Below are 20,499 nucleotides of genomic sequence, written 5' to 3'. Positions count from 1 at the left end.
CTCTGCTGAGCATCAGCTGCAGCAATGCTGCTGCCTGTCCCTGCTGGGAAGGGCTGGGGTGACTCAGGAGCTGCCCCCCTGTCACACCTGTGCTCTGAGCACAGGAGACACAGATGTCTGAGCCCCCCACAGCCCCAGGACTGGGGCAGGATCCTGCACCTGCCCCTCCAGAGGGACAGGACACTCCTCTGTGGGTACGAGCAGTGCCTCTGCCCCTTTCAGTGCAGTTCCCACAGCAGAGAAATCAAGGGAGGAGTGGGGTGATTTGGGGCTGAGGAGACTGCTTAGAGGAGGGCAAGGACACGAGCACAAGAACAGGAGACCCAGCTCATTTCCAAGCAATTGGGAGTCTCAGTCTGTTCACAAATTACAGAATTAGAGGCCCACAGCTCTTGGGTTTTCTGTTACAAAACTCTGCTTATTTGTGAGCATTCCAAATGACCTAACACCTGAGGGTTTTTTCCTATTTTTTCCCCCTTGCTGCAGGAGGGGAAATGAGCCAGCATCTTTTGCCCCACCCCGTAGATCTGGAGGCAGAAGAATAATTGAGAATGCCACAGATGGAGGTGATGACGAAATGGATGCAAGAGATGGAGATTTCAATGGAACAAAAGCCAGTGAATAGACACGCTTAAAGCATTGCACTGCAGCAAGGGGAGGGAGGAGGAGGATATTTAGCACTGTGTAAGTCTACTCTTAGTGTCAAGGTCACATACACCCACTCCTCTGACAGATAAAAGCACAACTGCCTTGTCTCCAATGTATAGATTGACTAAAAGTACTCCCAAACTTTTCTTACCATGAAGTGTAAAAGGTGGGGATTTCTAACAGAGTCATTCACTTTGGGAATCTTGCAGAAGTGAGTTCCAGTAGCTCAAATGATTTAAATCCCAGTAAAGTGTAGTCTACAGAGGATTTGTGAGATTGTTGCAGGGGGAAAAAAGGCATTGGTCAGTTAATCTTTTCTTAAACTTTCATTTTGTTTTGAGTATTCAATTAATATAGGGTTTTCTCCTGGTTACTACACCCCTGATGCACAATTCACAAGGTGGAAGTGCCTTTTTAATCACTTACTGAAAAATATCATTTGTTCAAATTAAGACAACTGTTACAGTTTTATATGCACCATGGATGTGCTTACACACTAATAAAAGGCTATAAAAATGACTCCACTATTCTTGTGTACACCTGTCACTGGAAGTGAAGGGGGGATGAGGCAGAGCTTCTCTAAAACTGAAGAAGTTCATCTGGAATCATTAGAACAAAACTGACTTTCTTCAAAGTAATGATTTTGAAGAAATAGAAAGAAGTCTCTACACTGAGCTGGAAATAAAACAGGTTTGATTCCTGGGGGACACCCAGTGTGAGGTGCCCTGGGATGCTCCAAGGACCTGCAGAGACTGCCAGCCCTGTCAGGGGCTGGGGGCAGTGGGGACCCACCTGTGTCTGGGGGCCATGAGCCACCTCTGATGTGATGATGTGCAGAAATGTTCCCAGCCAAAGCCTCCAGAGCAGGCTGGAGCCATCAGAAACAGCAGCCCACACAGTGCAGGGATCCAAGCCAAGCTGCTCTGCACTGAGGCATCAGCATGCAGCTACTTTTTATTTTTGGAGCACTCCAGCAAGACACAACCTGCTCCTGGGAGGTACCAAGACCACAGAGCCAGGCAGCTCAGCACCTGTGCTGCCAGCAGGAGCCATGCACAGCAAAGCAGGAGGTAAAATCACTCTGAATCCAGAGCAGAGCTTACCTGGTGCCTCTGACTGAACTGCAAGTGAACCTGAAGCAGTGTGAGCACAGGGAGAGCAAACCATGCACAGAGATCCACCCTGGCAGCCAAAGCAATCACCTGAATGCAATCAGTGTGTCAGGAGCAGAGACCAGGACTGGGGATTCACACCTGCACCATCCAGGCAGCAGAGCCAGAGCCCAGAGAACTCCCTCTGCTCATGAGCAAAGGAAGAGCCTTGGAGCAATGAAGATGAGAAGCTGGGCAGAGAGGGGCTGGGAGTGACTGGGGGAGGCTGAGAGGGGCTGAGAGAGGGGCTGGGAGTGACTGGGGGAGGCTGAGAGGGGCTGGGGGTGACTGGGGGAGGCTGAGAGGGGCTGGGAGTGACTGGGGGAGGCAGAGAGGGGCTGGGAGTGACTGGGGGAGGCTGAGAGGGGCTGGGGGTGACTGGGGGAGGCTGAGAGGGGCTGGGAGTGACTGGGGGAGGCTGAGAGGGGCTGGGAGTGACTGGGGGAGGCTGAGAGGGGCTGGGGGTGACTGAGGAAGGTCTGGCCCAGCACAGAGCCCAGCTGCTCAGGAGCTGGCTGTCAGCACAGTTTGTGAGTCCCCACAGGTGGGAACAAGGAGACAAACCTGTCAGACTTCATATTAAATGCCCTAAAGCATCAGTGCTTGGAGCAGAACCAGCAAACTGAGTATGTATAAACCACAGTAAAAACTTGAAAAAAAAAAACAACTTAAGAAGCATCAACAACTCCCATTCAAAATAAGCTTTATTCTGCTCCCCAGTTCAACCAACTTCATAGGTGGACTGAGAAATGGAAATCATCTGTGATTTACATATTCTAGAGATGCCTCCTTTTAAGGAAGTGGCTGTTTTCACAGCACTTCCTTAAAAACAAAACAAAAAAAAACCAAAAACAAGCAAAAAATCAAACCCATTTATGTATTCTTTTGTCAAGAAAGCTCTCCCCATCCCCTGACACAAAAAAAACAAAAACAAACATAGCAATTGTTAAGTCATTATTAGTTTTACAAATACAGGCTTCCATAAAATACATTAGCACTCAGAATTAATCTACTCCATTTAAAAAACAAATGCAGTCATATTCTACAGGAGGGAAAATTATTTGAAAATAATTCTCTAATCATATACACTTGTCTAGCATAAAGGGCTTTTCAGGTTAAAAAAGCATTTCTAAATTAGTAACAGCTGATATATTTATATAGAGAAGTAAAACAATAAAAAAAAATCACTAACAGCCAAGGCACCTGAGTGAAGGGAGGTTTGTAAAGCAGTAAAACCCACCCATCAAGATGTTACAACTAGAAACTTGACCAGGTTTGGGCTCCCACAACCACCAGCCCCTATGGGGTTAAGAAAGTTTAAAAGATGATGTGTACATGCAATGAGCTCTGGGATGCCCTGAGCACTCAGCATCAGACATGTCTCACCTTTAACCAGGAGCTGAAAAGGGAAATCATGGCTCACAGGAACATCTTCCCTCTACACAGGCAGGATTGTGTGCAGCAGCCTGCTCAGCAAACACCCCACGAGGAGCTGAGCAGCTTTCCTGCAGAAATGCACCTTTCTCCACATAAAAACACTATTTTGGTAGTGAGTGCAGCACACAAGAGGCATGGCAGAGAGCAGAATGCAGCTGGGGTGTGTTATCAGCAGAGCCTGGGGAGCTGCAGTGAATATTGCTGTAGCAGGCAGGACAGTGGCTCTGGCAGGGTCAGAGCAGCCTCCAAGGAGCTGTTCAGAGCAGGAATTCCCAGCAATTCCCCAGCCAGCACTGCTCTGTCACCCTCTGTCACCCAGGGACACCCTGGGGGCCACTGCCAGCTGGGGCTTTGTCAGTTCTCACCCACCCTGACACTGCTGCCTGCTCCCTGACATTCTCTTCAGAACCAGTTTGGAATGCACATTTCTCCTCCTTCCTCCAGGGCTTCTCACAGCAGCATCTTGACCACGCTGTGAGGGGGGTGGCTGGGGGGTCCTGGCAGGTGTGGGGGTCGGGAGCCAAACTCCAGGTGCTTGACCAGCCTGCAGGGAGAGCTGCAGTCAGGGATGTCCAGACTCCAGGACCCCAGAGCCCTCCTGGGGCTCTGCATGGTCACTGCACACACTCAGGAGATCACTATTCACTGCTCTTAGGGCTGTATTTCATTACAGGGGTGGGTGTAAGAGAGAGCTTAGAGAAAAGTTAGAGATCAGAGGAAACAAAAGCAAGGAGGAGGAGAGGGGAGAGAAGAGAGGAAGAAGAGGCAGAAGAAGAGAGAAGAGAGGAGAAGCAGGAGGATTTTCCGTTTGCAGTACAATAAGTATCATTCCATGATGAATATTCTAAATTCCAATAACTAATCTAATGCAATATACTAATTTCCTAATATTTTCATGCAACCTATAAGAACAACTTAATTACCATGTTTTATGGCTTTACCCTTATCTTAAGATCTTTCCTGCTAAGCTTAAGACAAGATATCTGCTGCTTCTTTAGCATGTATGGTATTTGGTTTTTCTAAACAAAAGGCCTCAAACCTTAACATAACTATTTTCATCATCTATGTCAAATACTGCTAACATCTCTATTTCATCTCTATTTTCATGTTGAGTAAGGTAACTTCCTGTCAGCTGCTGCTTTAAAACACATTTTAGCAACTGTAAAGCATTCTCAGTGGACCCACTACTCACCTTTTTAACAGTTCTCCCATAAGTGAGAATCTTAACTAGAACAAGTCTCCCTACATAACATTCCTGAGGCATCACTTGTACAAGAACACAAAGCATAAAACAAATTGAACCAATAAGAACTGTTGTACTTTGCCCCATTTAAACACTGATTTATAACAAAACATATCTTGCTTCAGATTTGAGGTACTTAAAACTTGACTGCAGCAAGCCTTTGAATTTCAGCAGCTAGAGATCCCAAATTTTAAACCCACCTGAAACACTCAAACCATAATCCTGAATAATTTCATTTCACATACTTTGAAAACAAATCTGTCTGTACCAAAACAAAGACTGGTGTCCTAACTACCAGAGCCCAGGCTCCAGCAGCAGCAGCTGTGCCTGTGCACTGTGCACTCACCCTGTGCCCCAAGGAGGCTGATGAGGACCCAGGTGGGTGCCAAGGACATCCCTGCTCCTGTACAGGGACACTGAGGGTCTGTTGGGAGACTGCTCGTGCACAAAGCTCCTGCAAGATGCAAGCTTGGACTCCAAGGCCTGAGCAAAGAGATGCAAGAGTCAGGCTGGCCATCCTCCTCCAGAGGCACACCAAAATGGCACTGAAGTGTGTGGGCTGGGCTATTTTCTTTCCTTTAAGAGTTGTCCAGTAGAGGAACCTGCTAGACCCTGAGCTGTGAATTTGTGAAGAGATGAGCACAGTCATCTCTCCAAAGATGAATCTCTGTTTCTCTAGGGAGCTGATGCTCTTCATCAACAGAAACATAAAATCTTCACTTTCCTCAGAGAGAGTTTTACATCTTTCTTACAGGCATAAATTTTTAGATTACCAAACATTCATATGAGCTATCAGCTTGCCTAGATATGTATTAGGTGGTACACCAGAGGGAATGAGCCACAGATATCTGATTCTCCATCACATGCTCCCATTCTAGATCACTCCACCTTTGAGTTGCTTTCTGGGTTCTGCAGTTCTGCAGCTCAGCCCATCAGAGTCTCATAGAAATGCTTGTAAAACACAGCACTGAGGCATAAGGGATGAAACAAGTAATGGGATAACTACCTTAAATATCAAACCACCTTACTCAGAAGACCACCAGACTTTTAAGGCAAACTTCACCAGAAGCCTTTTGGACAGCTGGTACCAGCCTGCTGACTTCTCTGCTTTTCAGGGGAACAGATTCCCTCTCAATTTACTCATGCTGAATTATTTCTTCTGCACATGCACTTCCAGAAATTCCTAGAGGGAGATCTTATCCCCATCTGGATTAGAACTTAGAAAAACAAGCATAGTTCATTTTTCTTTGGGGGGTGGTCAGAAACATTTGGAGTCCAGACCAATCCCAAAGCCACACCAACTAACCTGGGGGCAAGAGACTGAAAAGAGTCTCCCCTGAAGAGCAGCACAAGTTCGTAAGTTTTCCAGCTTTCCAAAGCTCTGCCTGGCAGGAATCACTCACCCCCACTTTCCGTAGCAAGTCTCCCACAATATTAAGTGCAGATATCCTTGCAGCTGGTGTGAGAGGGGTTGCACCATAGCTGTCCTCAAAACCTACATGGCAGGTTAAAGAAGGATATGTTACTCATGGAAAGGAAAACAAAAATAAAATAAAATTGACCCTACTGTCTTAGAGAAGACAATTCAAGGAACACAACTAAAGATCGCACAGGTTTTTAAAACCTTTCCCCTAAATTAGACCAACATCTCTAGGACAGTTGTGGACTAATAGAAAGTCCCAACAGCTCATCCTATCCCTCATTATTATCAGACAACTCAAGTCAATTGGACATGAACAGACTATGAATAAATTAAACCCCCAGTCTGTGAATACACAGAGCACAGTGATTTGATTTGGATGCCCCTACCCCACACACTCAATTCCATGGCTCCAGGGGCAATGAGGAGAGCAAACCCCACGTGAAGCAGAGCAGCAGGGGCACCTGTGCCTGGTCTCACCTGTGCCTGGTGCCTGGTCTCCCCTGTGCCTGGTCTCCCCTGTGCCTGGCTCCTGGTCTCCCCTGTGCCTGGTCTCCCCTGTGCCTGGTCTCCCCTGTGCCTGGCTCCTGGTCTCCCCTGTGCCTGGTCTCCCCTGTGCCTGGCTCCTGGTCTCCCCTGTGCCTGGTCTCCCCTGTGCCTGGCTCCTGGTCTCACCTGTGCTGCAGCCCCCAGGGCAGGGGGTGCTGGCGGGGGTCCGGCGCAGGGGGGGCGTGCAGGGCACACCCAGGGAGGCCTGGACTGCAGAGTCTGCTCTCTCTGCTGCCAGGGGACACCTCAGGGGGGTCTTGGGCTTCTCCTGCTTCTGCTGCACTGCCAGCTCCTGCCGCAGGTCTGGGAAGGAAGCAACACACAGCAGATGCTGGATGTGCAAGTGCTGAGAGAAGAACAGGAGGCAATTTTTTGCTCAGGTTTTTCTCCTCTCCACTTATCCCTGCCAAAGATTACTCCAGGAATACCTTCAAATTCCTTTAGCCATGTAAAGGTCTTTCTAAGACTGTGACTGAAGATGCTGTAGTAGTGTTAGTTCAGTTGCCATTCACTTTCAAACCCTTTCACAAAGCTCCCCTTCAGGAATTAACTCCTTTCCAAATGTCACAGGCTGGTAAGCAGAGGCAGACCAAGTCCAGCCTGGCACACCTTGGCTGCATTCTGGCTCCCTGCAAGGCTGAGATCCTGCTGTACCCTTTTTATCCTGGTTTCCACATGAACCTGAGCTGAAGGCACATCATCATCTAGCCAAGGGACAGAGCACTTCTGTGCCACAGCCAGGCTGGAGCTCATGGACAGCACTCAAGGGCACAGAATCCTGATCTGAAAACAGACACTCATCCAGCTCCAGGGTGTCTCTTCTCACCCAGCCTTGCTGACAAGCAGCAGGAATCCAGTGCATTCCAAGCAGAAGTCAGCCTGTTTTACCTTCTCATGAGTGCCCAAGTGACTCCCCTTGCCAAGGCCAGGGAACAATGAGGTTCATGTGCATTAAAGCTGACATGGGCAGCCAGCAGCTCCAGCTGCACTGGCTCCACTCCTGGAGCCCTGATTAGGAGAGGGCTGGAACTGAGCTGTGCTTCTGTGAGTACCCTGGAACAATGCCAGGAGCTCAAGGAGTGTGGGCAGAACATTCTTAAATTTCCTTCCTTGTTTCTACATTTCAGATAGCAGATTTGAAAAAAGCAAAGTTAAAAACCCAGCTCTAGGGCATAGGGAGAGTTCTGAACAGCTACAAGGCAGCAGGAGAGGGAGGAAAAGACACAAATAACTTCTGTTTCACCTCTAGCTTCATCTTTCAGGCGCTGCACAGACTCCAGAAGGTTTTCCTTCTCATCCAGCTCACTCTCCAGAAAAGCATTTCTTTCAATAGCCTGGTTCAAACGCTGCTCAAAATCCTCCAGGGACATGATAGTGGCTCTGAAACAGAGTGCAGCAGGTGCCACTACCAGATCCTCCAAGAAAATGGACACTAGCATTATCATCTTTTTATTTTACTTTGTAAGATATGAAAGAGTGCAGTCAGGGGAGTAAAAGAGGTAAAAAATAAAAAAAAAAAAAATCACGTTTCCCATCTGCAATGAATCTTCAGCACAATCATCAGGCAAGTGACAGTTCAGAATGGCAATGCTAACAAGCAGAGTCACAAACAGCTCAGTGCCACCTTGCAGGACAGAACAGAGGTGGGAAAAACAAACCACAAAAAGCAGATCACCTTTTTGCTCTTTCCAAATCATCATTTTCTTGCTCCAGCTCTCGAATATATTTCTGCAGCTGCTCTTTAATAGCTCTTGTCTGTGCCAAATCATCTTCCAGGGCAGAGATTTGCCTGTATCCTTCTGAATGCTGCATTTCAATCTTTTCCTACTCAAAGGCAAACCAAACAGCAGGTACTTAACAACACATATTCTCTTTCTGCAGCATTGTCTGAGCCCTGTGAAAGGCACAGACAGATGCTCTGAAGATTTTTGAAAAACATGACTTTATATATGGTAAAATGCCAAGGCTGCCAGCAGACAGAGCTCTTCCTGCCACTCCTTGTCAAACAGAAGTGCTGGGGAAGAACACTCACAGCACAGGCCATTCCTCCCCTCTCCCAGACACCCTGATCCAGCAACATTTCTCAGCAATACACAAAGCAGGATGCAAGAGAAGCCACTTATTTTCAACCCTAATATGAAGTCAGGCAGTATTTAGGAGCCAAAGTAACAAGAATAAAAATAATTCCAATGTGACCCTGTTAAATGCTGCTGTGTGTAAATCAGCAATATTCTGCATCAGCCCAAGCAGGTTCAGAATTCTAGATGACAGAACATTTTAGGCACAGGAACACTTTGGATGGGAACCTGAACCAAGCTCAGTCTCCCCCTACACCACAAACACCAGGGTACATTTAACACAGGGAACAAGACTTTGCTCCCCCAGCAGATCTGCCTCCTGCACTGGCACTGAATGTGGAGTTAGTTCCACATTTTGACATGGAAACTCTTCCATGTGACAGGGAAAGCTCCACAGCATTGCACTGCTTTCTACCCACCCACCTTGCTACCAGAACCCTTCAACATGCCAGAGGCTTTTGGGAGAATCCAAGATAAGTAACATTCCTGAAGTGCCTCTCTCCAGACAGAATTCAAGTACAAAGCACTGGAAGTCACTGGGAACAAATCCATGCACTGGAATTTGAAAACCATGGCAAGTCTGGTGTGAATGATAATGTGAAGACAGCTGTTTCAGCACATGAAGTGCATAGACAAGGAGGAGGGAGAGAGAGATTTATCCTGAACTAAGAAATCCTTATTTGGTGCAGTGTGGGAACAGAGCTGTAATTCCAGATCTGAGACAGTCAAGAGCCCCTAAGCTCCAAGAGGTAGATCACATCAATCAGCCTCTCAGGGCTCTAAGCTAACCTCCAAAGCACCATTCCCATCAGGTTTAGGCAGTGAGAGCTCTGGTTTCTGGGCTGGCAGAGCTCACTGGGGTGACCCAGATGCAGCTCCCAGCCTGGATGGGCTCAGCTCTGCTGCTCAGCAGCTCCACCAGATTAAAGCTTTGCTCTTGGTTCAGATAAAGGACCAGAACTGCAAGGTCTGAGTCTTTGTTTTTAGCCAACTGTGATACTCTCTCAGCTGATCTGGCCCTCAATGGTGGCTCTGTTCCTTAACTGCAGGCTGTCACTGCAGTTTTCAGGCTGCATGAATAGCCAATTGTTGAATGGTTTATTTTGAGCAGAATATATTTTAAGAAAGTTATCTATTGTGAAAAATAATTTCAGATTTTCTAAAATATGGCTACCCTCTGCATTGCTTCTACTGTGCTCATTCTTCACTGTTTTGCCTGGTTCACTGGCCCTTCCTCTCATTCCAGCTATTCTAGAGAAAGAAAATAGTCTACCCTCCTCAATCAAATGAACGATGGGATTTGTTTTTAAAACTTTTCTCTCCTCCCCAGACCCATCAACTCCCATGGGTTCATGGAACAGCAGACCAATAATCCATAAAACATGCACAACATTTTAATATTTCTAAGGTGCTACAAAAAGAACCACAAGGATTAAAGCAACATAAATACAATGAAACAATTCTTGGAGGTTTTGCTATCAAAAAGCAGGGAGTGGAGGAAATGGCTGAGCTGGTGCTGGAGGGACAGCAGCCTGGGACAGGAGAGTATTTCCTTCAGACAGGAATTTGGACAACAGCTTAAACAAAAGGCATTGCAAACCTGGATTCCTCTGGTGATTAATCACTTATACAAATACCTTCACTCCCATTAGCTCATTATTGCATCCAATTGAATAGGAGAAGTGTAATTACATTAATCTCTGCTCCCAGAGATTGAGCTGGCCCTACAAAACACAGTGCAGCATTCCCTGGGTGACTGCAACTCATCTGTAAACAAAAGGCCTACATTAAAACTTTCAAAAGTCTCACCAATTTCAGTGACACGTTTCTTCCAAATTTAAGAGAACTTACCAGTATTTCCTGAACCTGTCAATCAGCACAGCACCATCTCAGAGACTGAAAGGAGCCACTCACCACTCTTCATACTCTAGAAAGCTTCACTGTTTCCTAAGCCACTGTGTTAAGAAGCCCCATCTCAACAGGTTCATTCCTTTATGTTTTATAATTCTGGAAGTTAATGCCTTTCTGCTGGTTTTTAGTTTCACAGAATGCTAACCAAATGCAAAGAGGACAATTCATTTTTTCCCAAGGACAGACAGATTCAGTAACAAAACCAGGACTGAAACTGTTTTATGACTCCCAATTCTGTGTTACCCACCAGCTGCTGCTTCCCAACTTATCTGAAATGTCAGATAATAAATACACAACTATGTAAAAATGGTTTAAAACTGAGTTTCCTTATGAAATGCAAAACCCCAGCTGCAGTGTTTGTGCTTTGATTGTTCTGCAATATTATCTGCACGATGCAGACAGCAAGACAGCAATGAACAAAAGCACTAAATAGAGGTGGGAGAAGGAACAGAACAGCAGCTCTCCTGTGCTCACAGTCTCCACTCCAGTTTTCTCCCATGTGAATTCTATCCTGAGACAGGCAGAGCCTGGGAGCTCAGGGGCACTGCCAGGGAGCACAGAATCTCAAAGCAGAGAACAGGTTGGCATTTTTCACTTTTCAAGACTCCCCTTGCTGCAGGGTCATTTTTCCTGCATGCTGAGGGCAGGTGTGCAGCTGTGCCCTGGGGATGAGCACACCTCACCTGCAGCTCTCACCTTCACTGACTCCAGCTCCATCCTCAGCCTGTTGTTCTCTGACAGCAGCTCCCTGTTCCTGGACTCTGTTTGCTGCAGCTGAGCCTCCAGCTCAGCCTCATACTCTCTGCTCCCCTCCTGGAACTCATGCAGCTCCTCCTGGGTGTTCTCAGCACTGCAGAGAAATTCCAGATCACCATGAACAACAAAACCATCCCCTGTCCACTCCAGGCAAACACAACCCTGCTCTTGAGCACAGGATGCTCTGTGCCCTTCCCCAACATTTGTATTCAACAGGAAGAGACAAACACAGGCAAATGTTTCCTGCCCTGCATGGGAAATCACCCCATAGCAAACTGATAAACAAATAAAAAAGTCCAAATAAACAGAAAAACCCCAGAGTCTGTCTTCACACTGTGGATGTTGAGGATATGTGGCATCTCTTTAGTTTGTCAACTGTCCACTGCCACATTTATTCCATTATTCAATTCTATTACTTATTTGGAAATATCAACAAAGCTGTTATTGATTAGCAACAAAGAGTGAGGAAAAGAAAGATGAAAGGAAGTGTTTTATATTCATGAACAAATCTATTTAAAAAATACTCCAGCAAGCTAAACAAGCAACAATGAAAGATCTGTGTCTTTGCATGAAGTGTTGTGCACCTAATTCACCCACTTGGAGGGATGAAGCCACTGCCTTACCACTGCTTGTATTTCATTGCCAGCTCCTTCCAGTATCTGGTCTCCTCTTCCACTGAGCTGAAGTGATGTCCTTCTGAGTCTTCCATAATGAGTCCTCAAAGTCTAAAACTCCTGTTTCATTTTCCCCCCTGCAAAATTAAAGGGTCAAGCACAAGAACAAAGGCAGTGAGCATCCTCATCCTCATGTGCAGAGCTGAGCACCCCTCCTGCCACAGACCCTGCTGGCTGGGGACCAAAGTACAGACCAGCCTTGACAGGGCTCTGCCACACAGACCAAACATCTGAAAGAATTCCTGCTCAGCCACTTTCCCAGCTCTCCCAAAGCTGCTGCAGGCTCACAACACATTCCAGCAATGAGCACCTTGAGCACCTCCAACTGCACAAAGCCCAGAGCTGAGCACAGACAGCACAAAGGAAAGGAGAGATCTCCAAATACTCTGCAATTCCACAAGCCTAGAGACATCCTTGAGGAAATTAAAGAGAAACTTCAAAGAGACAGAGATTAGCTACTCTAGATGCTGGTTTCCTGAGTTAACATTTAAAGGAACACAAAAGCTTTTTATGCACATAATTGCTGGACACGTGAAAAATTTCTTCCTAGGTCAACACAGACAAAGCTACCCAACTTTAAACCTGAAATATCAAAATCCATGTACAGCTACACTACACCTGGATACCTCAGAGAGCCCTGGGAGAAGGGAGGGCAGAAGCTCCCCAGAGGTTTTAGCAGATTCCACTGGCTGGGTTAAGTGTGCAGATAAAATTGCAGCTGCCCCTGTGCCTGCACAAACCCAGCCACAGGACACAGCCCCAAACTGGACACAGCACAGAGCCACAGGGGAATCAGGAACCAAGCTGGTCACTCCCACTTGAGGACTAAGTATCTAAACACCACAATTAAATCAAATAAATGCCCTGTGATGTGCATGACACACTGTCAAATGGGTGAGCAGCAAACATTGTTTCATATGAGTTAAGTCTTGACAATGGAGAAACATCAAACCTAGTGCTCCACATAATGTGCCCCTGTCCAGCCCTAGGTGAGGCAAAGATTCCACTCAGACATTGTCAATTTAACCAAATCCATTCCAAATAAGAAACCAAATAGGATTAAGAACAGCAAATAGAGGTGGAATTGAACAATTAATGACAGTGGCAGTTGTCAGAATACTAAAACACAGAAATCCAAAGACTGAAGAAACACAGTTCTACCAAGTTCCAACTCCAGTTCTACTGAGCAAAACATCTCCTAGAGGGAATTCTGATGGAACAAAGAAGAAGGGATGCTGAAGCCTTCAAAAACAACTTGGGTGTCAGCCCTGCCTTCCACTCTTATTTAAGATACTCATAAAATAGTGGAGTAGACCCTCTGAGCAGCATGCCTTAGCTAAAGAAAAGGTGCATACACTGCACATCTATTGAACTTCATGGAAGAAAACATCTCTAACCTCTGTCAAGACTTTCCTCTCCAAAAAACCATCAGGTATAAATAGGATTGAGTAACAGCCACCAATTCAGAAACTCTACTGAGACAAACCCAAGTAGTTCTTACCTCTGCTATGGACAAAAGGAGTCTGGCCAACCCTTACATACCCAAGCATTACCCCAGAGCCCAGCTCCTCTCCACAGCCCAAGTAATTACCAGATTATTGAGCAAGGAGTAAGCAGAGTCACAGCTGAGTGGGGCTGTGCCTGCATTCCTCAGTATCAGCACACACAGAAATTACACTGTTATTTAAAAAGGGAGTGGGCAGTTGAGGATAAAAGTTACTAGCTTTAGTTGTTATAACTGAGTTAGACACAAATGTTCATTAGACAAAACTACAGATGCTCCTTGAAACAAATAAAAGCTCTATATAATGTATTGACACATTTCCAGCATTAGTCTCCAGGCTGAAGAATGCACTGGGCAAAAAAAGAGGAAAAGGAGTGTGAGCAAGGAGTGATTTCCCAAATAGTACTCTTGCCCATTAAAAAGAAAATCATGACCAAGCATAATTAACATTCTTGACCTAGGATAGTTTATGTCACGTCTACTCTGTTATTTTTAAGTGAACTGAAAATGCCTTTGATGTTAATAAGCATGTCCTCCTGCTCAAGGCACTGTGTGCAAAAAAATCCAGAAAGCATTTTCAGAAATCCAGCATCTGTGTTTGGACAGTCAACAAAAACAATTCAGGAAAGATAAAGATGAACTGCAAGACCTCTTGCTCTGAAAAGCTTTCAAACAAGCCTTTGAAACCAAAAAACAGCTTCCAACTCCTGAATATGCTCCTGTGTTCTCAAACTGCACTTTGGAAGAACTGAAAGACAGTAATTGGCATTTTTTGAGACTGTAGGGCAGCATGGAGAAGAAATTCCCTTAACTTCCCACAGAACCCATGAGGCTTTCACATAACCCTGAGGATGCTCCCAGCAGCTCAAAGGTGCTGCAGCTTCAGTGCACAGACCATGGGCCCCTGAGCACACACCCAGGAACAGCCCACTCTGCCCCATGGCCACAGCACTAAACAGCACTTGTAATTTAAAATTAATTGTTCAACTGCAAATACATGGAAGGACAGGGCTCTGCCCTTATTCCAGGATGTGGCTACTGCCCAGTGCCACGTTTTTGCTGCAGCATCCGTGGAGGAGCTGGTATTTCCTTCCCTGCACTACATCTCAGCTCAAACTAAGCTGGGATTTTCTAACTAAACAAAGTTTTAAAAAATACAAACTTGAACTGAAAAAAAAAAATCCAAGTTTGAGACAAAGCATTAAAGTTTTTAATTTTTTTTTCCTGAAATTTGTCTAAGAAGAGTGCAAATAAAAAGCATGTAAGTCTTGTTGAACTACCTGTAGAAAGTCTAGGGCTATGACTAATTTTCCCCACTGCTCTGTCCCCTTGATTTTTAATAACTTGGAGAACAACATGCAAAAATGCCTGAAGAGAAGTAAATCAGGAACTCCCCATTGTCTGGGCTCACCACAAAAGCAGGGAGAGCAAAGGGGGGTTAAAGGAGGTTTTAGAAACGCTCTTTTAAACACTGGAAAGGTGGAAAAACGAGGAGAGGGTCTATGTAAGCGGCACACACGGGCTGCACCTTGCTTGTTGTCACACACACGAAATCAGAACAAACATCTGGCCAGGCACAGCAGCACAAACCTGCGGAAATCAGGAGGAGAGATCCTGGGTGGGACTGGAATTTAGCAACGAGGAAAACACGCCGCGGAAAACAATCTCACAGCAGCCAGAGAATTGCACAACTCCTACGGCAAAAGGCAGCACCGAGAAAAGCAACACACGACATTACTGAAGGAGCTTCAATACATTACTGAAGGAGCTTCAATACAACATTACTGAAGGAGCTTCAATCTGGGCACCTGAATTCACCCAAACTCAGGGGGCCTCAGCCTTGAAACAATCCTGGAACAAAGACTCAAACCAGCCCTGATACCGAACTTTTGTATCACAAAAGAACATCCGGCTTTGTAGCAATACCTTATAGTCCAAGTCAAAGAAATTCGTAACAAAAAGTAAAACAGTACCACAGACACTACTGAAATATACACGACAGAGATGATGAAGCTCCTACTAGACATTTTATTACTAATTGTAAACCAAAACAAACCACCTCTTTGCTTCTGAATAGTAGCTTTCCCATCCTACGAAATCAGATTTGCTTAAAATATTCCCCTTGAAAGGGTCTCCCTGTAACACATGGGCCCGTTTTCTTTTGTTTAAGGCATACAAAAGGAAACCACCACAAAAGAGAAAGAAAAGGGAGAGGTCACCAGGATTACTACAGAATCCCCCAGGCAGCGCTGCAAAGTTATCAGCTTCTCTAGCAAAAGGCAGAATCCAGCAAAACCCCGCTCTGGGCAGCGCCCGGCTCCGACACTGCCAACTTCCCAGCGACTCCCACGGGAACTCGCCGCTTTTCTCCGCGGAACGCCCGGTCGCGCTGGCCCCAGCTGCGGGCGGCGCTCCCGTCCCACTGCGTGCGGAGCGGGGCGGGGGCTGAGCCCGCACCGCAGCTCCGGGGGCAGGAGGGGGGTCCCGTGTCCCCGTGTCCTGTGTCCCGTGTCCCGTGTCCCCGTGTCCCGTGTCCCGGTCCCGGTCCCGGTCTCACCGCGCTCCCGCCGCTCCCGCACCGCCGCTCCCGGCCCGGCCGCTGCCGCCGCCCCATTGGCTGCCGGTCACGTGCCGCGGGGCGCTCCGCCAATCAGCGCCGCGGAAACGCGCGTCGGAAACTTTGGTGACTTTCAAACGGCGCCGGGGGGCGGCGGCTGCGCCGGGCCCGATCCCGATCCCGATCCCGATCCCGATCCCGATCCCGATCCCGTTCCTATTGCGGGGCCCCTCTCATTCTCATTCCCATTCCCATTCCCGTTCCCGTTCCCGTTCTTATTCCCGCTGTCATTCCCATTCCCATTCCCGTTCCCATTCCCATTCCCGGCCCTCGCTAAACCCCCCGGTCCACGCATAAGATTCCGCATCTTCTGAGGTGTTGTACATCAGCACATGTCGTAATCATAAATTTGAAATTTATGTTTATTTTTAAATTTTTAATTTTGACTTTAAAATTATCTGAAGAGGAAAAGTTTTACATTATTATTTTTTCTCTCAGTTCAAAAGACCTGCTGCAAAAGCAAGCAGCCCGTATCTATTTTTAACGCCAGCTCAACATCTTCAGACCGAAGTGCCCTTCTCCCAGGCAAGGGCAGGTTCCTGTGCCGCAGTCTATGAAATATTAGACACCTCACTCATCTCCATCCCAGCATGATGTCATCATTGCGGAAAACAACGGTGGCACCCGCCGGGCACTGGGACCCGAGCCCTGCAGAGCTCTCCCAGGCGCCCAGGTGTGTCCCTACCTGCACAAACACTCGCTCATTAGCGCTGCCTGGCATTCGTTTCCGGAGCCGAAACAAAACCACAAATTATCGCACGTGTATCACCGCGGCCCATGTGTCCCCGAGTGTCCCCGAGTGTCCCCCGGTTCCCTTTCTCCGCTGAGCACCGAGCCTGCAGCACCGGCTGCCTCCGAACTTGTCCAAACTGGAAATGCGCCGCTCCCAAAGGCTTGCAAAGGCTGGCACTGTAACGAAGGGGATGGATGCTTTCCTCTAAATACTGCACTAGAATCTGTCCATAACTCAGATAAATTTAACTGGAAAGGGTGAGCGAAACCAGTCTACTTTCTTGTCAGGCATTCAGCATCTCAGGTCAGATGCTCAGCAGAATCAAATGGAGACAAGCTATCATACAACTATGAAGAGAAAACTAAATAAGGTGTTTAAAAAATTGGGTTAATAGCATTTGAAGTTCTGTCATTACTCAAGAATGTTTTTATTATCAGATAAGTTGCAGAAAATAAACCACATGCTATTGTAGTATGTTCTCAGTAATTAAAAGAAATTATACATTGTTGACAAGTTTGGGACAAAGGACATTTTACTTCAACACTTCAATCAAATTTTTGAGCATAGCATGACTACACAGATTATGTCAAAAGTACACCTGAGTATCTTTAATATTTCTCATCTTGAAATACTTGTAAAACACAGCAAAATTTCTGAGATTTCAGAGGAAGCAGAGAGCCTCTCATCCAATTCTGAAACAGCAAAACAGCACCCTAGCAAATGTCAGGGGCTCAGGGGCACTACTAGCACACTACTGTACACAAGCAAAAAATATTCTTAGAAAAAAGTTACTGTAATCACTGTGACTGCCTTGTTTGCAAGAAGAACAGGAACACTTGTCTATTTTAAAATTAGCAGAGGAGGACAAATTATTTTATGTATTTATTTTTAGTTTGCTGATTAATAATTAATAACTGGCAGATCTTTATGGTGCTAGGATTCATGTGCTGGTTATTTTAATGAGAAGGCCACAGTGATTCTTCCAAGAAAACCAAGTGGACAAAAAATTTATCCACTGTAAATTCTGGTAAAGAAAAAAACTTCTGTTAGGAAAGAATATTTGCCGCACCTTTGAGGAAACCAGCACAGTGTTTTATAGAAAATGGCAACAAAGAAAGAATGATACAGAAACAGGGAATTGGCGACTGTCCTGGTTTCAGATGGGACAGGGTTAATTTCTTCTCAGTAGCTGGTACAGTGCTGTGTTTTGGATTTGGAATGTGAATGGTGCCCATAACACACTGATGTTTGGGGTTGTGCTAAGTCACTTTTGTCTAAAGTCAAGGAGGTTGGGGTTTTTTTAGCATTATAATAGCTTAATTTGAGATTATATCTAATCCTAACTGCTGCCACCAAGTTGTTATTTAACCTTATACTCTATTAGTTTCTGCTTGAATGTGTAAGAACTATCAGTTGTCAAGGAAATAAGGATTTGTAGTGTTTCTGCTCCTGGGGACTCGGCGTTCCTCCCTTGCTGCAACACCCTGAACCCAGAACAGGTCAGCTTGGATGGAACCACAGGGGTGTGAGGGTCACTCTGAAGTGCCCCTGATCTGCCTCAGACCATCAGCAGAGACTGAGACCTGCAGCACTCACTCTGGAGCTGAGTTCTGGCCTGGCACAGGTGGATGCTTGCCCAGGGCTGTCTGTGCCTGTTTTTGGTGCTGCCATGGACTGTCTGTGCCTGTTTTTGGTGCTGCCATGGACTGTCTGTGCCTGTTCCTGGTGCTGCCATGGACTGTCTGTGCCTGTTTTTGGTGCTGCCATGGACTGTCTGTGCCTGTTTTTGGTGCTGCCATGGACTGTCTGTGCCTGTTTTTGGTGCTGCCATGGACTGTCTGTGGCTGTTCCTGGTGCTGCCATGGACTGTCTGTGCCTGTTTTTGGTGCTGCCATGGACTGTCTGTGGCTGTTCCTGGTGCTGCCATGGACTGTCTGTGCCTGGTTTTGGTGCTGCCATGGACTGTCTGTAGTTCCTGGTGCTGCCATGGACTGTCTGTGCCTGTTTTTGGTGCTGCCATGGACTGTCTGTGCCTGTTCCTGGTGCTGCCATGGACTGTCTGTGGCTGTTCCTGCTGCTGCCATGGACTGTCTGTGCCTGTTTTTGGTGCTGCCATGGACTGTCTGTAGTTCCTGGTGCTGCCATGGACTGTCTGTGGCTGTTCCTGCTGCTGCCATGGACTGTCTGCAGGTGTTCCTGCTGCTGCCATGGACTGTCTGTGCCTGTTTTTGGTGCTGCCATGGACTGTCTGTGGCTGTTCCTGGTGCTGCCATGGACTGTCTGTGCCTGTTTTTGGTGCTGCCATGGACTGTCTGTGGCTGTTCCTGGTGCTGCCATGGACTGTCTGTGCCTGTTCCTGGTGCTGCCATGGACTGTCTGTGCCTGTTTTTGGTGCTGCCATGGACTGTCTGTAGTTCCTGGTGCTGCCATGGACTGTCTGTGCCTGTTTTTTGTGCTGCCATGGACTGTCTGTGCCTGTTTTTGGTGCTGCCATGGACTGTCTGTAGTTCCTGGTGCTGCCATGGACTGTCTGTGCCTGTTTTTGGTGCTGCCATGGACTGTCTGTAGTTCCTGGTGCTGCCATGGACTGTCTGTGCCTGTTTTTGGTGCTGCTATGGTGCTGCTCTCAGCAGGGTGCTGGTTACAGCTCCCTGTTCCTGCACCTGCGTCATGGGGCCACGATCTCCACATACAATAGTCCATAAATCTCCCACCTTTTGGCCAGAGGCCACTGGCTTTGGAAAAGGACTATAAAAAGTGACTTTCCTAAAGAGACTCTGAGATCTCTTTCTCCCCAAGGGATTGAAGACCCGTCTCGTTGGACGACTCAAGCACTCGTCCTGTCTGTTGGTAGCTATATCCCATCATTTATCCCTCTCTCTCCCCTTTTACTTCATTTGCTTCATATCTCTCTCCCTCTCTCTCTCGCCAAACCGCACTGTTTTCAGGCAATAAACTGCTTTACTGCTTTCTGCTGCACAAACCCGAGTCTCTCGCCACTGTGGTTTGCAGCCTCAGGCCGCGCCGGGGCAGCGCGGGCCGTGCGCGGAGCACCGGGAACAGCTCCGGCCAGGGAGCTTCCACAGCTTCCACACATCCTGCCCGTGCTCCTTCTCTCACTCACGGGCGGGAAGTTCTTCATGTTCTGGTGAAGATTCCTGGGCGCCAGCTCCTGCCCGTTCCTGCTGTGCATTGCTGGGCAGGGGCAGAGCCGGTCCCTGCTCCGAGCCCTCACCGCAGGCGCTTGCACACGGTCATGCCGCGGCTTCGGCACTGCCTCATGAGCAGCTTGCCAGTGTTTTACCCTGCGAGTGTTTTACACTGCGAGTGTTTTACCCTGTGTATGTTTTACCCTGCGAGTGTTTTACCCTGCGTGTGTTTTACCCTGTGTGTGTTTTACCCTGTGTGTGTTTTACCCTGTGTGTGTTTTACCCTGCGAGTGTTTTACCCTGTGTGTTTTACCCTGCGAGTGTTTTACCCTGTGTGTGTTTTACCCTGTGTGTGTTTTACCCTGTGTGTGTTTTACCGTGTATGTTTTACCCTGTGTGTGTTTTACCCTGTGTGTGTTTTACCCTGTGTGTGTTTTACACTGCGAGTGTTTTACCCTGAGAGTGTTTTACCCTGTGTGTGTTTTACCCTGTGTATGTTTTACCCTGTGTATGTTTTACCCTACGTGTGTTTTACCCCGTGAGCGTTTTACGGCTCCGGTCCCGCCTCACGGCCGCCGCTTTAAAGGAGGCGGGCGCAGGGCGTTACGACAGCCGGCTTTGCGGCAGCG

At 47.1% G+C, this 20,499-nt stretch overlaps 3 protein-coding genes across 3 annotated transcripts in view; 1 reads left to right on the top strand and 2 right to left on the bottom strand.

Annotated features, from left to right (window-relative positions):
- The window catches only part of MYH11 (myosin heavy chain 11), a 57,160-nt gene extending 55,993 nt beyond the window's left edge, over nt 1-1,167 (top strand). Inside the window, 1 exon segment of the mRNA XM_079320541.1 lies at nt 487-1,167. Coding sequence (XP_079176667.1) covers nt 487-625 — 139 coding nt within the window. The 3' untranslated portion in view covers nt 626-1,167.
- Nucleotides 1-20,499, bottom strand: part of SCNN1B (sodium channel epithelial 1 subunit beta) — a 468,555-nt gene that overhangs the window by 50,353 nt on the left and 397,703 nt on the right. The window lies entirely within an intron of this gene.
- On the bottom strand, nt 3,687-15,954 carry NDE1 (nudE neurodevelopment protein 1; the record flags this gene model as incomplete). The annotated part of the gene is made up of 9 exons (XM_079320883.1): nt 15,829-15,954; nt 11,817-11,944; nt 11,134-11,287; nt 8,124-8,272; nt 7,692-7,828; nt 6,575-6,751; nt 5,883-5,974; nt 4,826-4,962; nt 3,687-3,780 (listed from the first exon to the last, which is right to left on the bottom strand). The coding sequence occupies exons 2-9, from the start codon at nt 11,900-11,902 to the stop codon at nt 3,687-3,689; spliced, it is 1,026 nt and encodes a 341-aa protein (XP_079177009.1). The 5' UTR covers nt 11,903-11,944; nt 15,829-15,954.

The sequence above is a fragment of the Erithacus rubecula genome (genome assembly GCF_903797595.1).
Source record: "Erithacus rubecula genome assembly, chromosome: 17".
Taxonomy (NCBI): domain Eukaryota; kingdom Metazoa; phylum Chordata; class Aves; order Passeriformes; family Muscicapidae; genus Erithacus; species Erithacus rubecula.
This window is presented reverse-complemented; position numbering and strand designations above follow the sequence as displayed.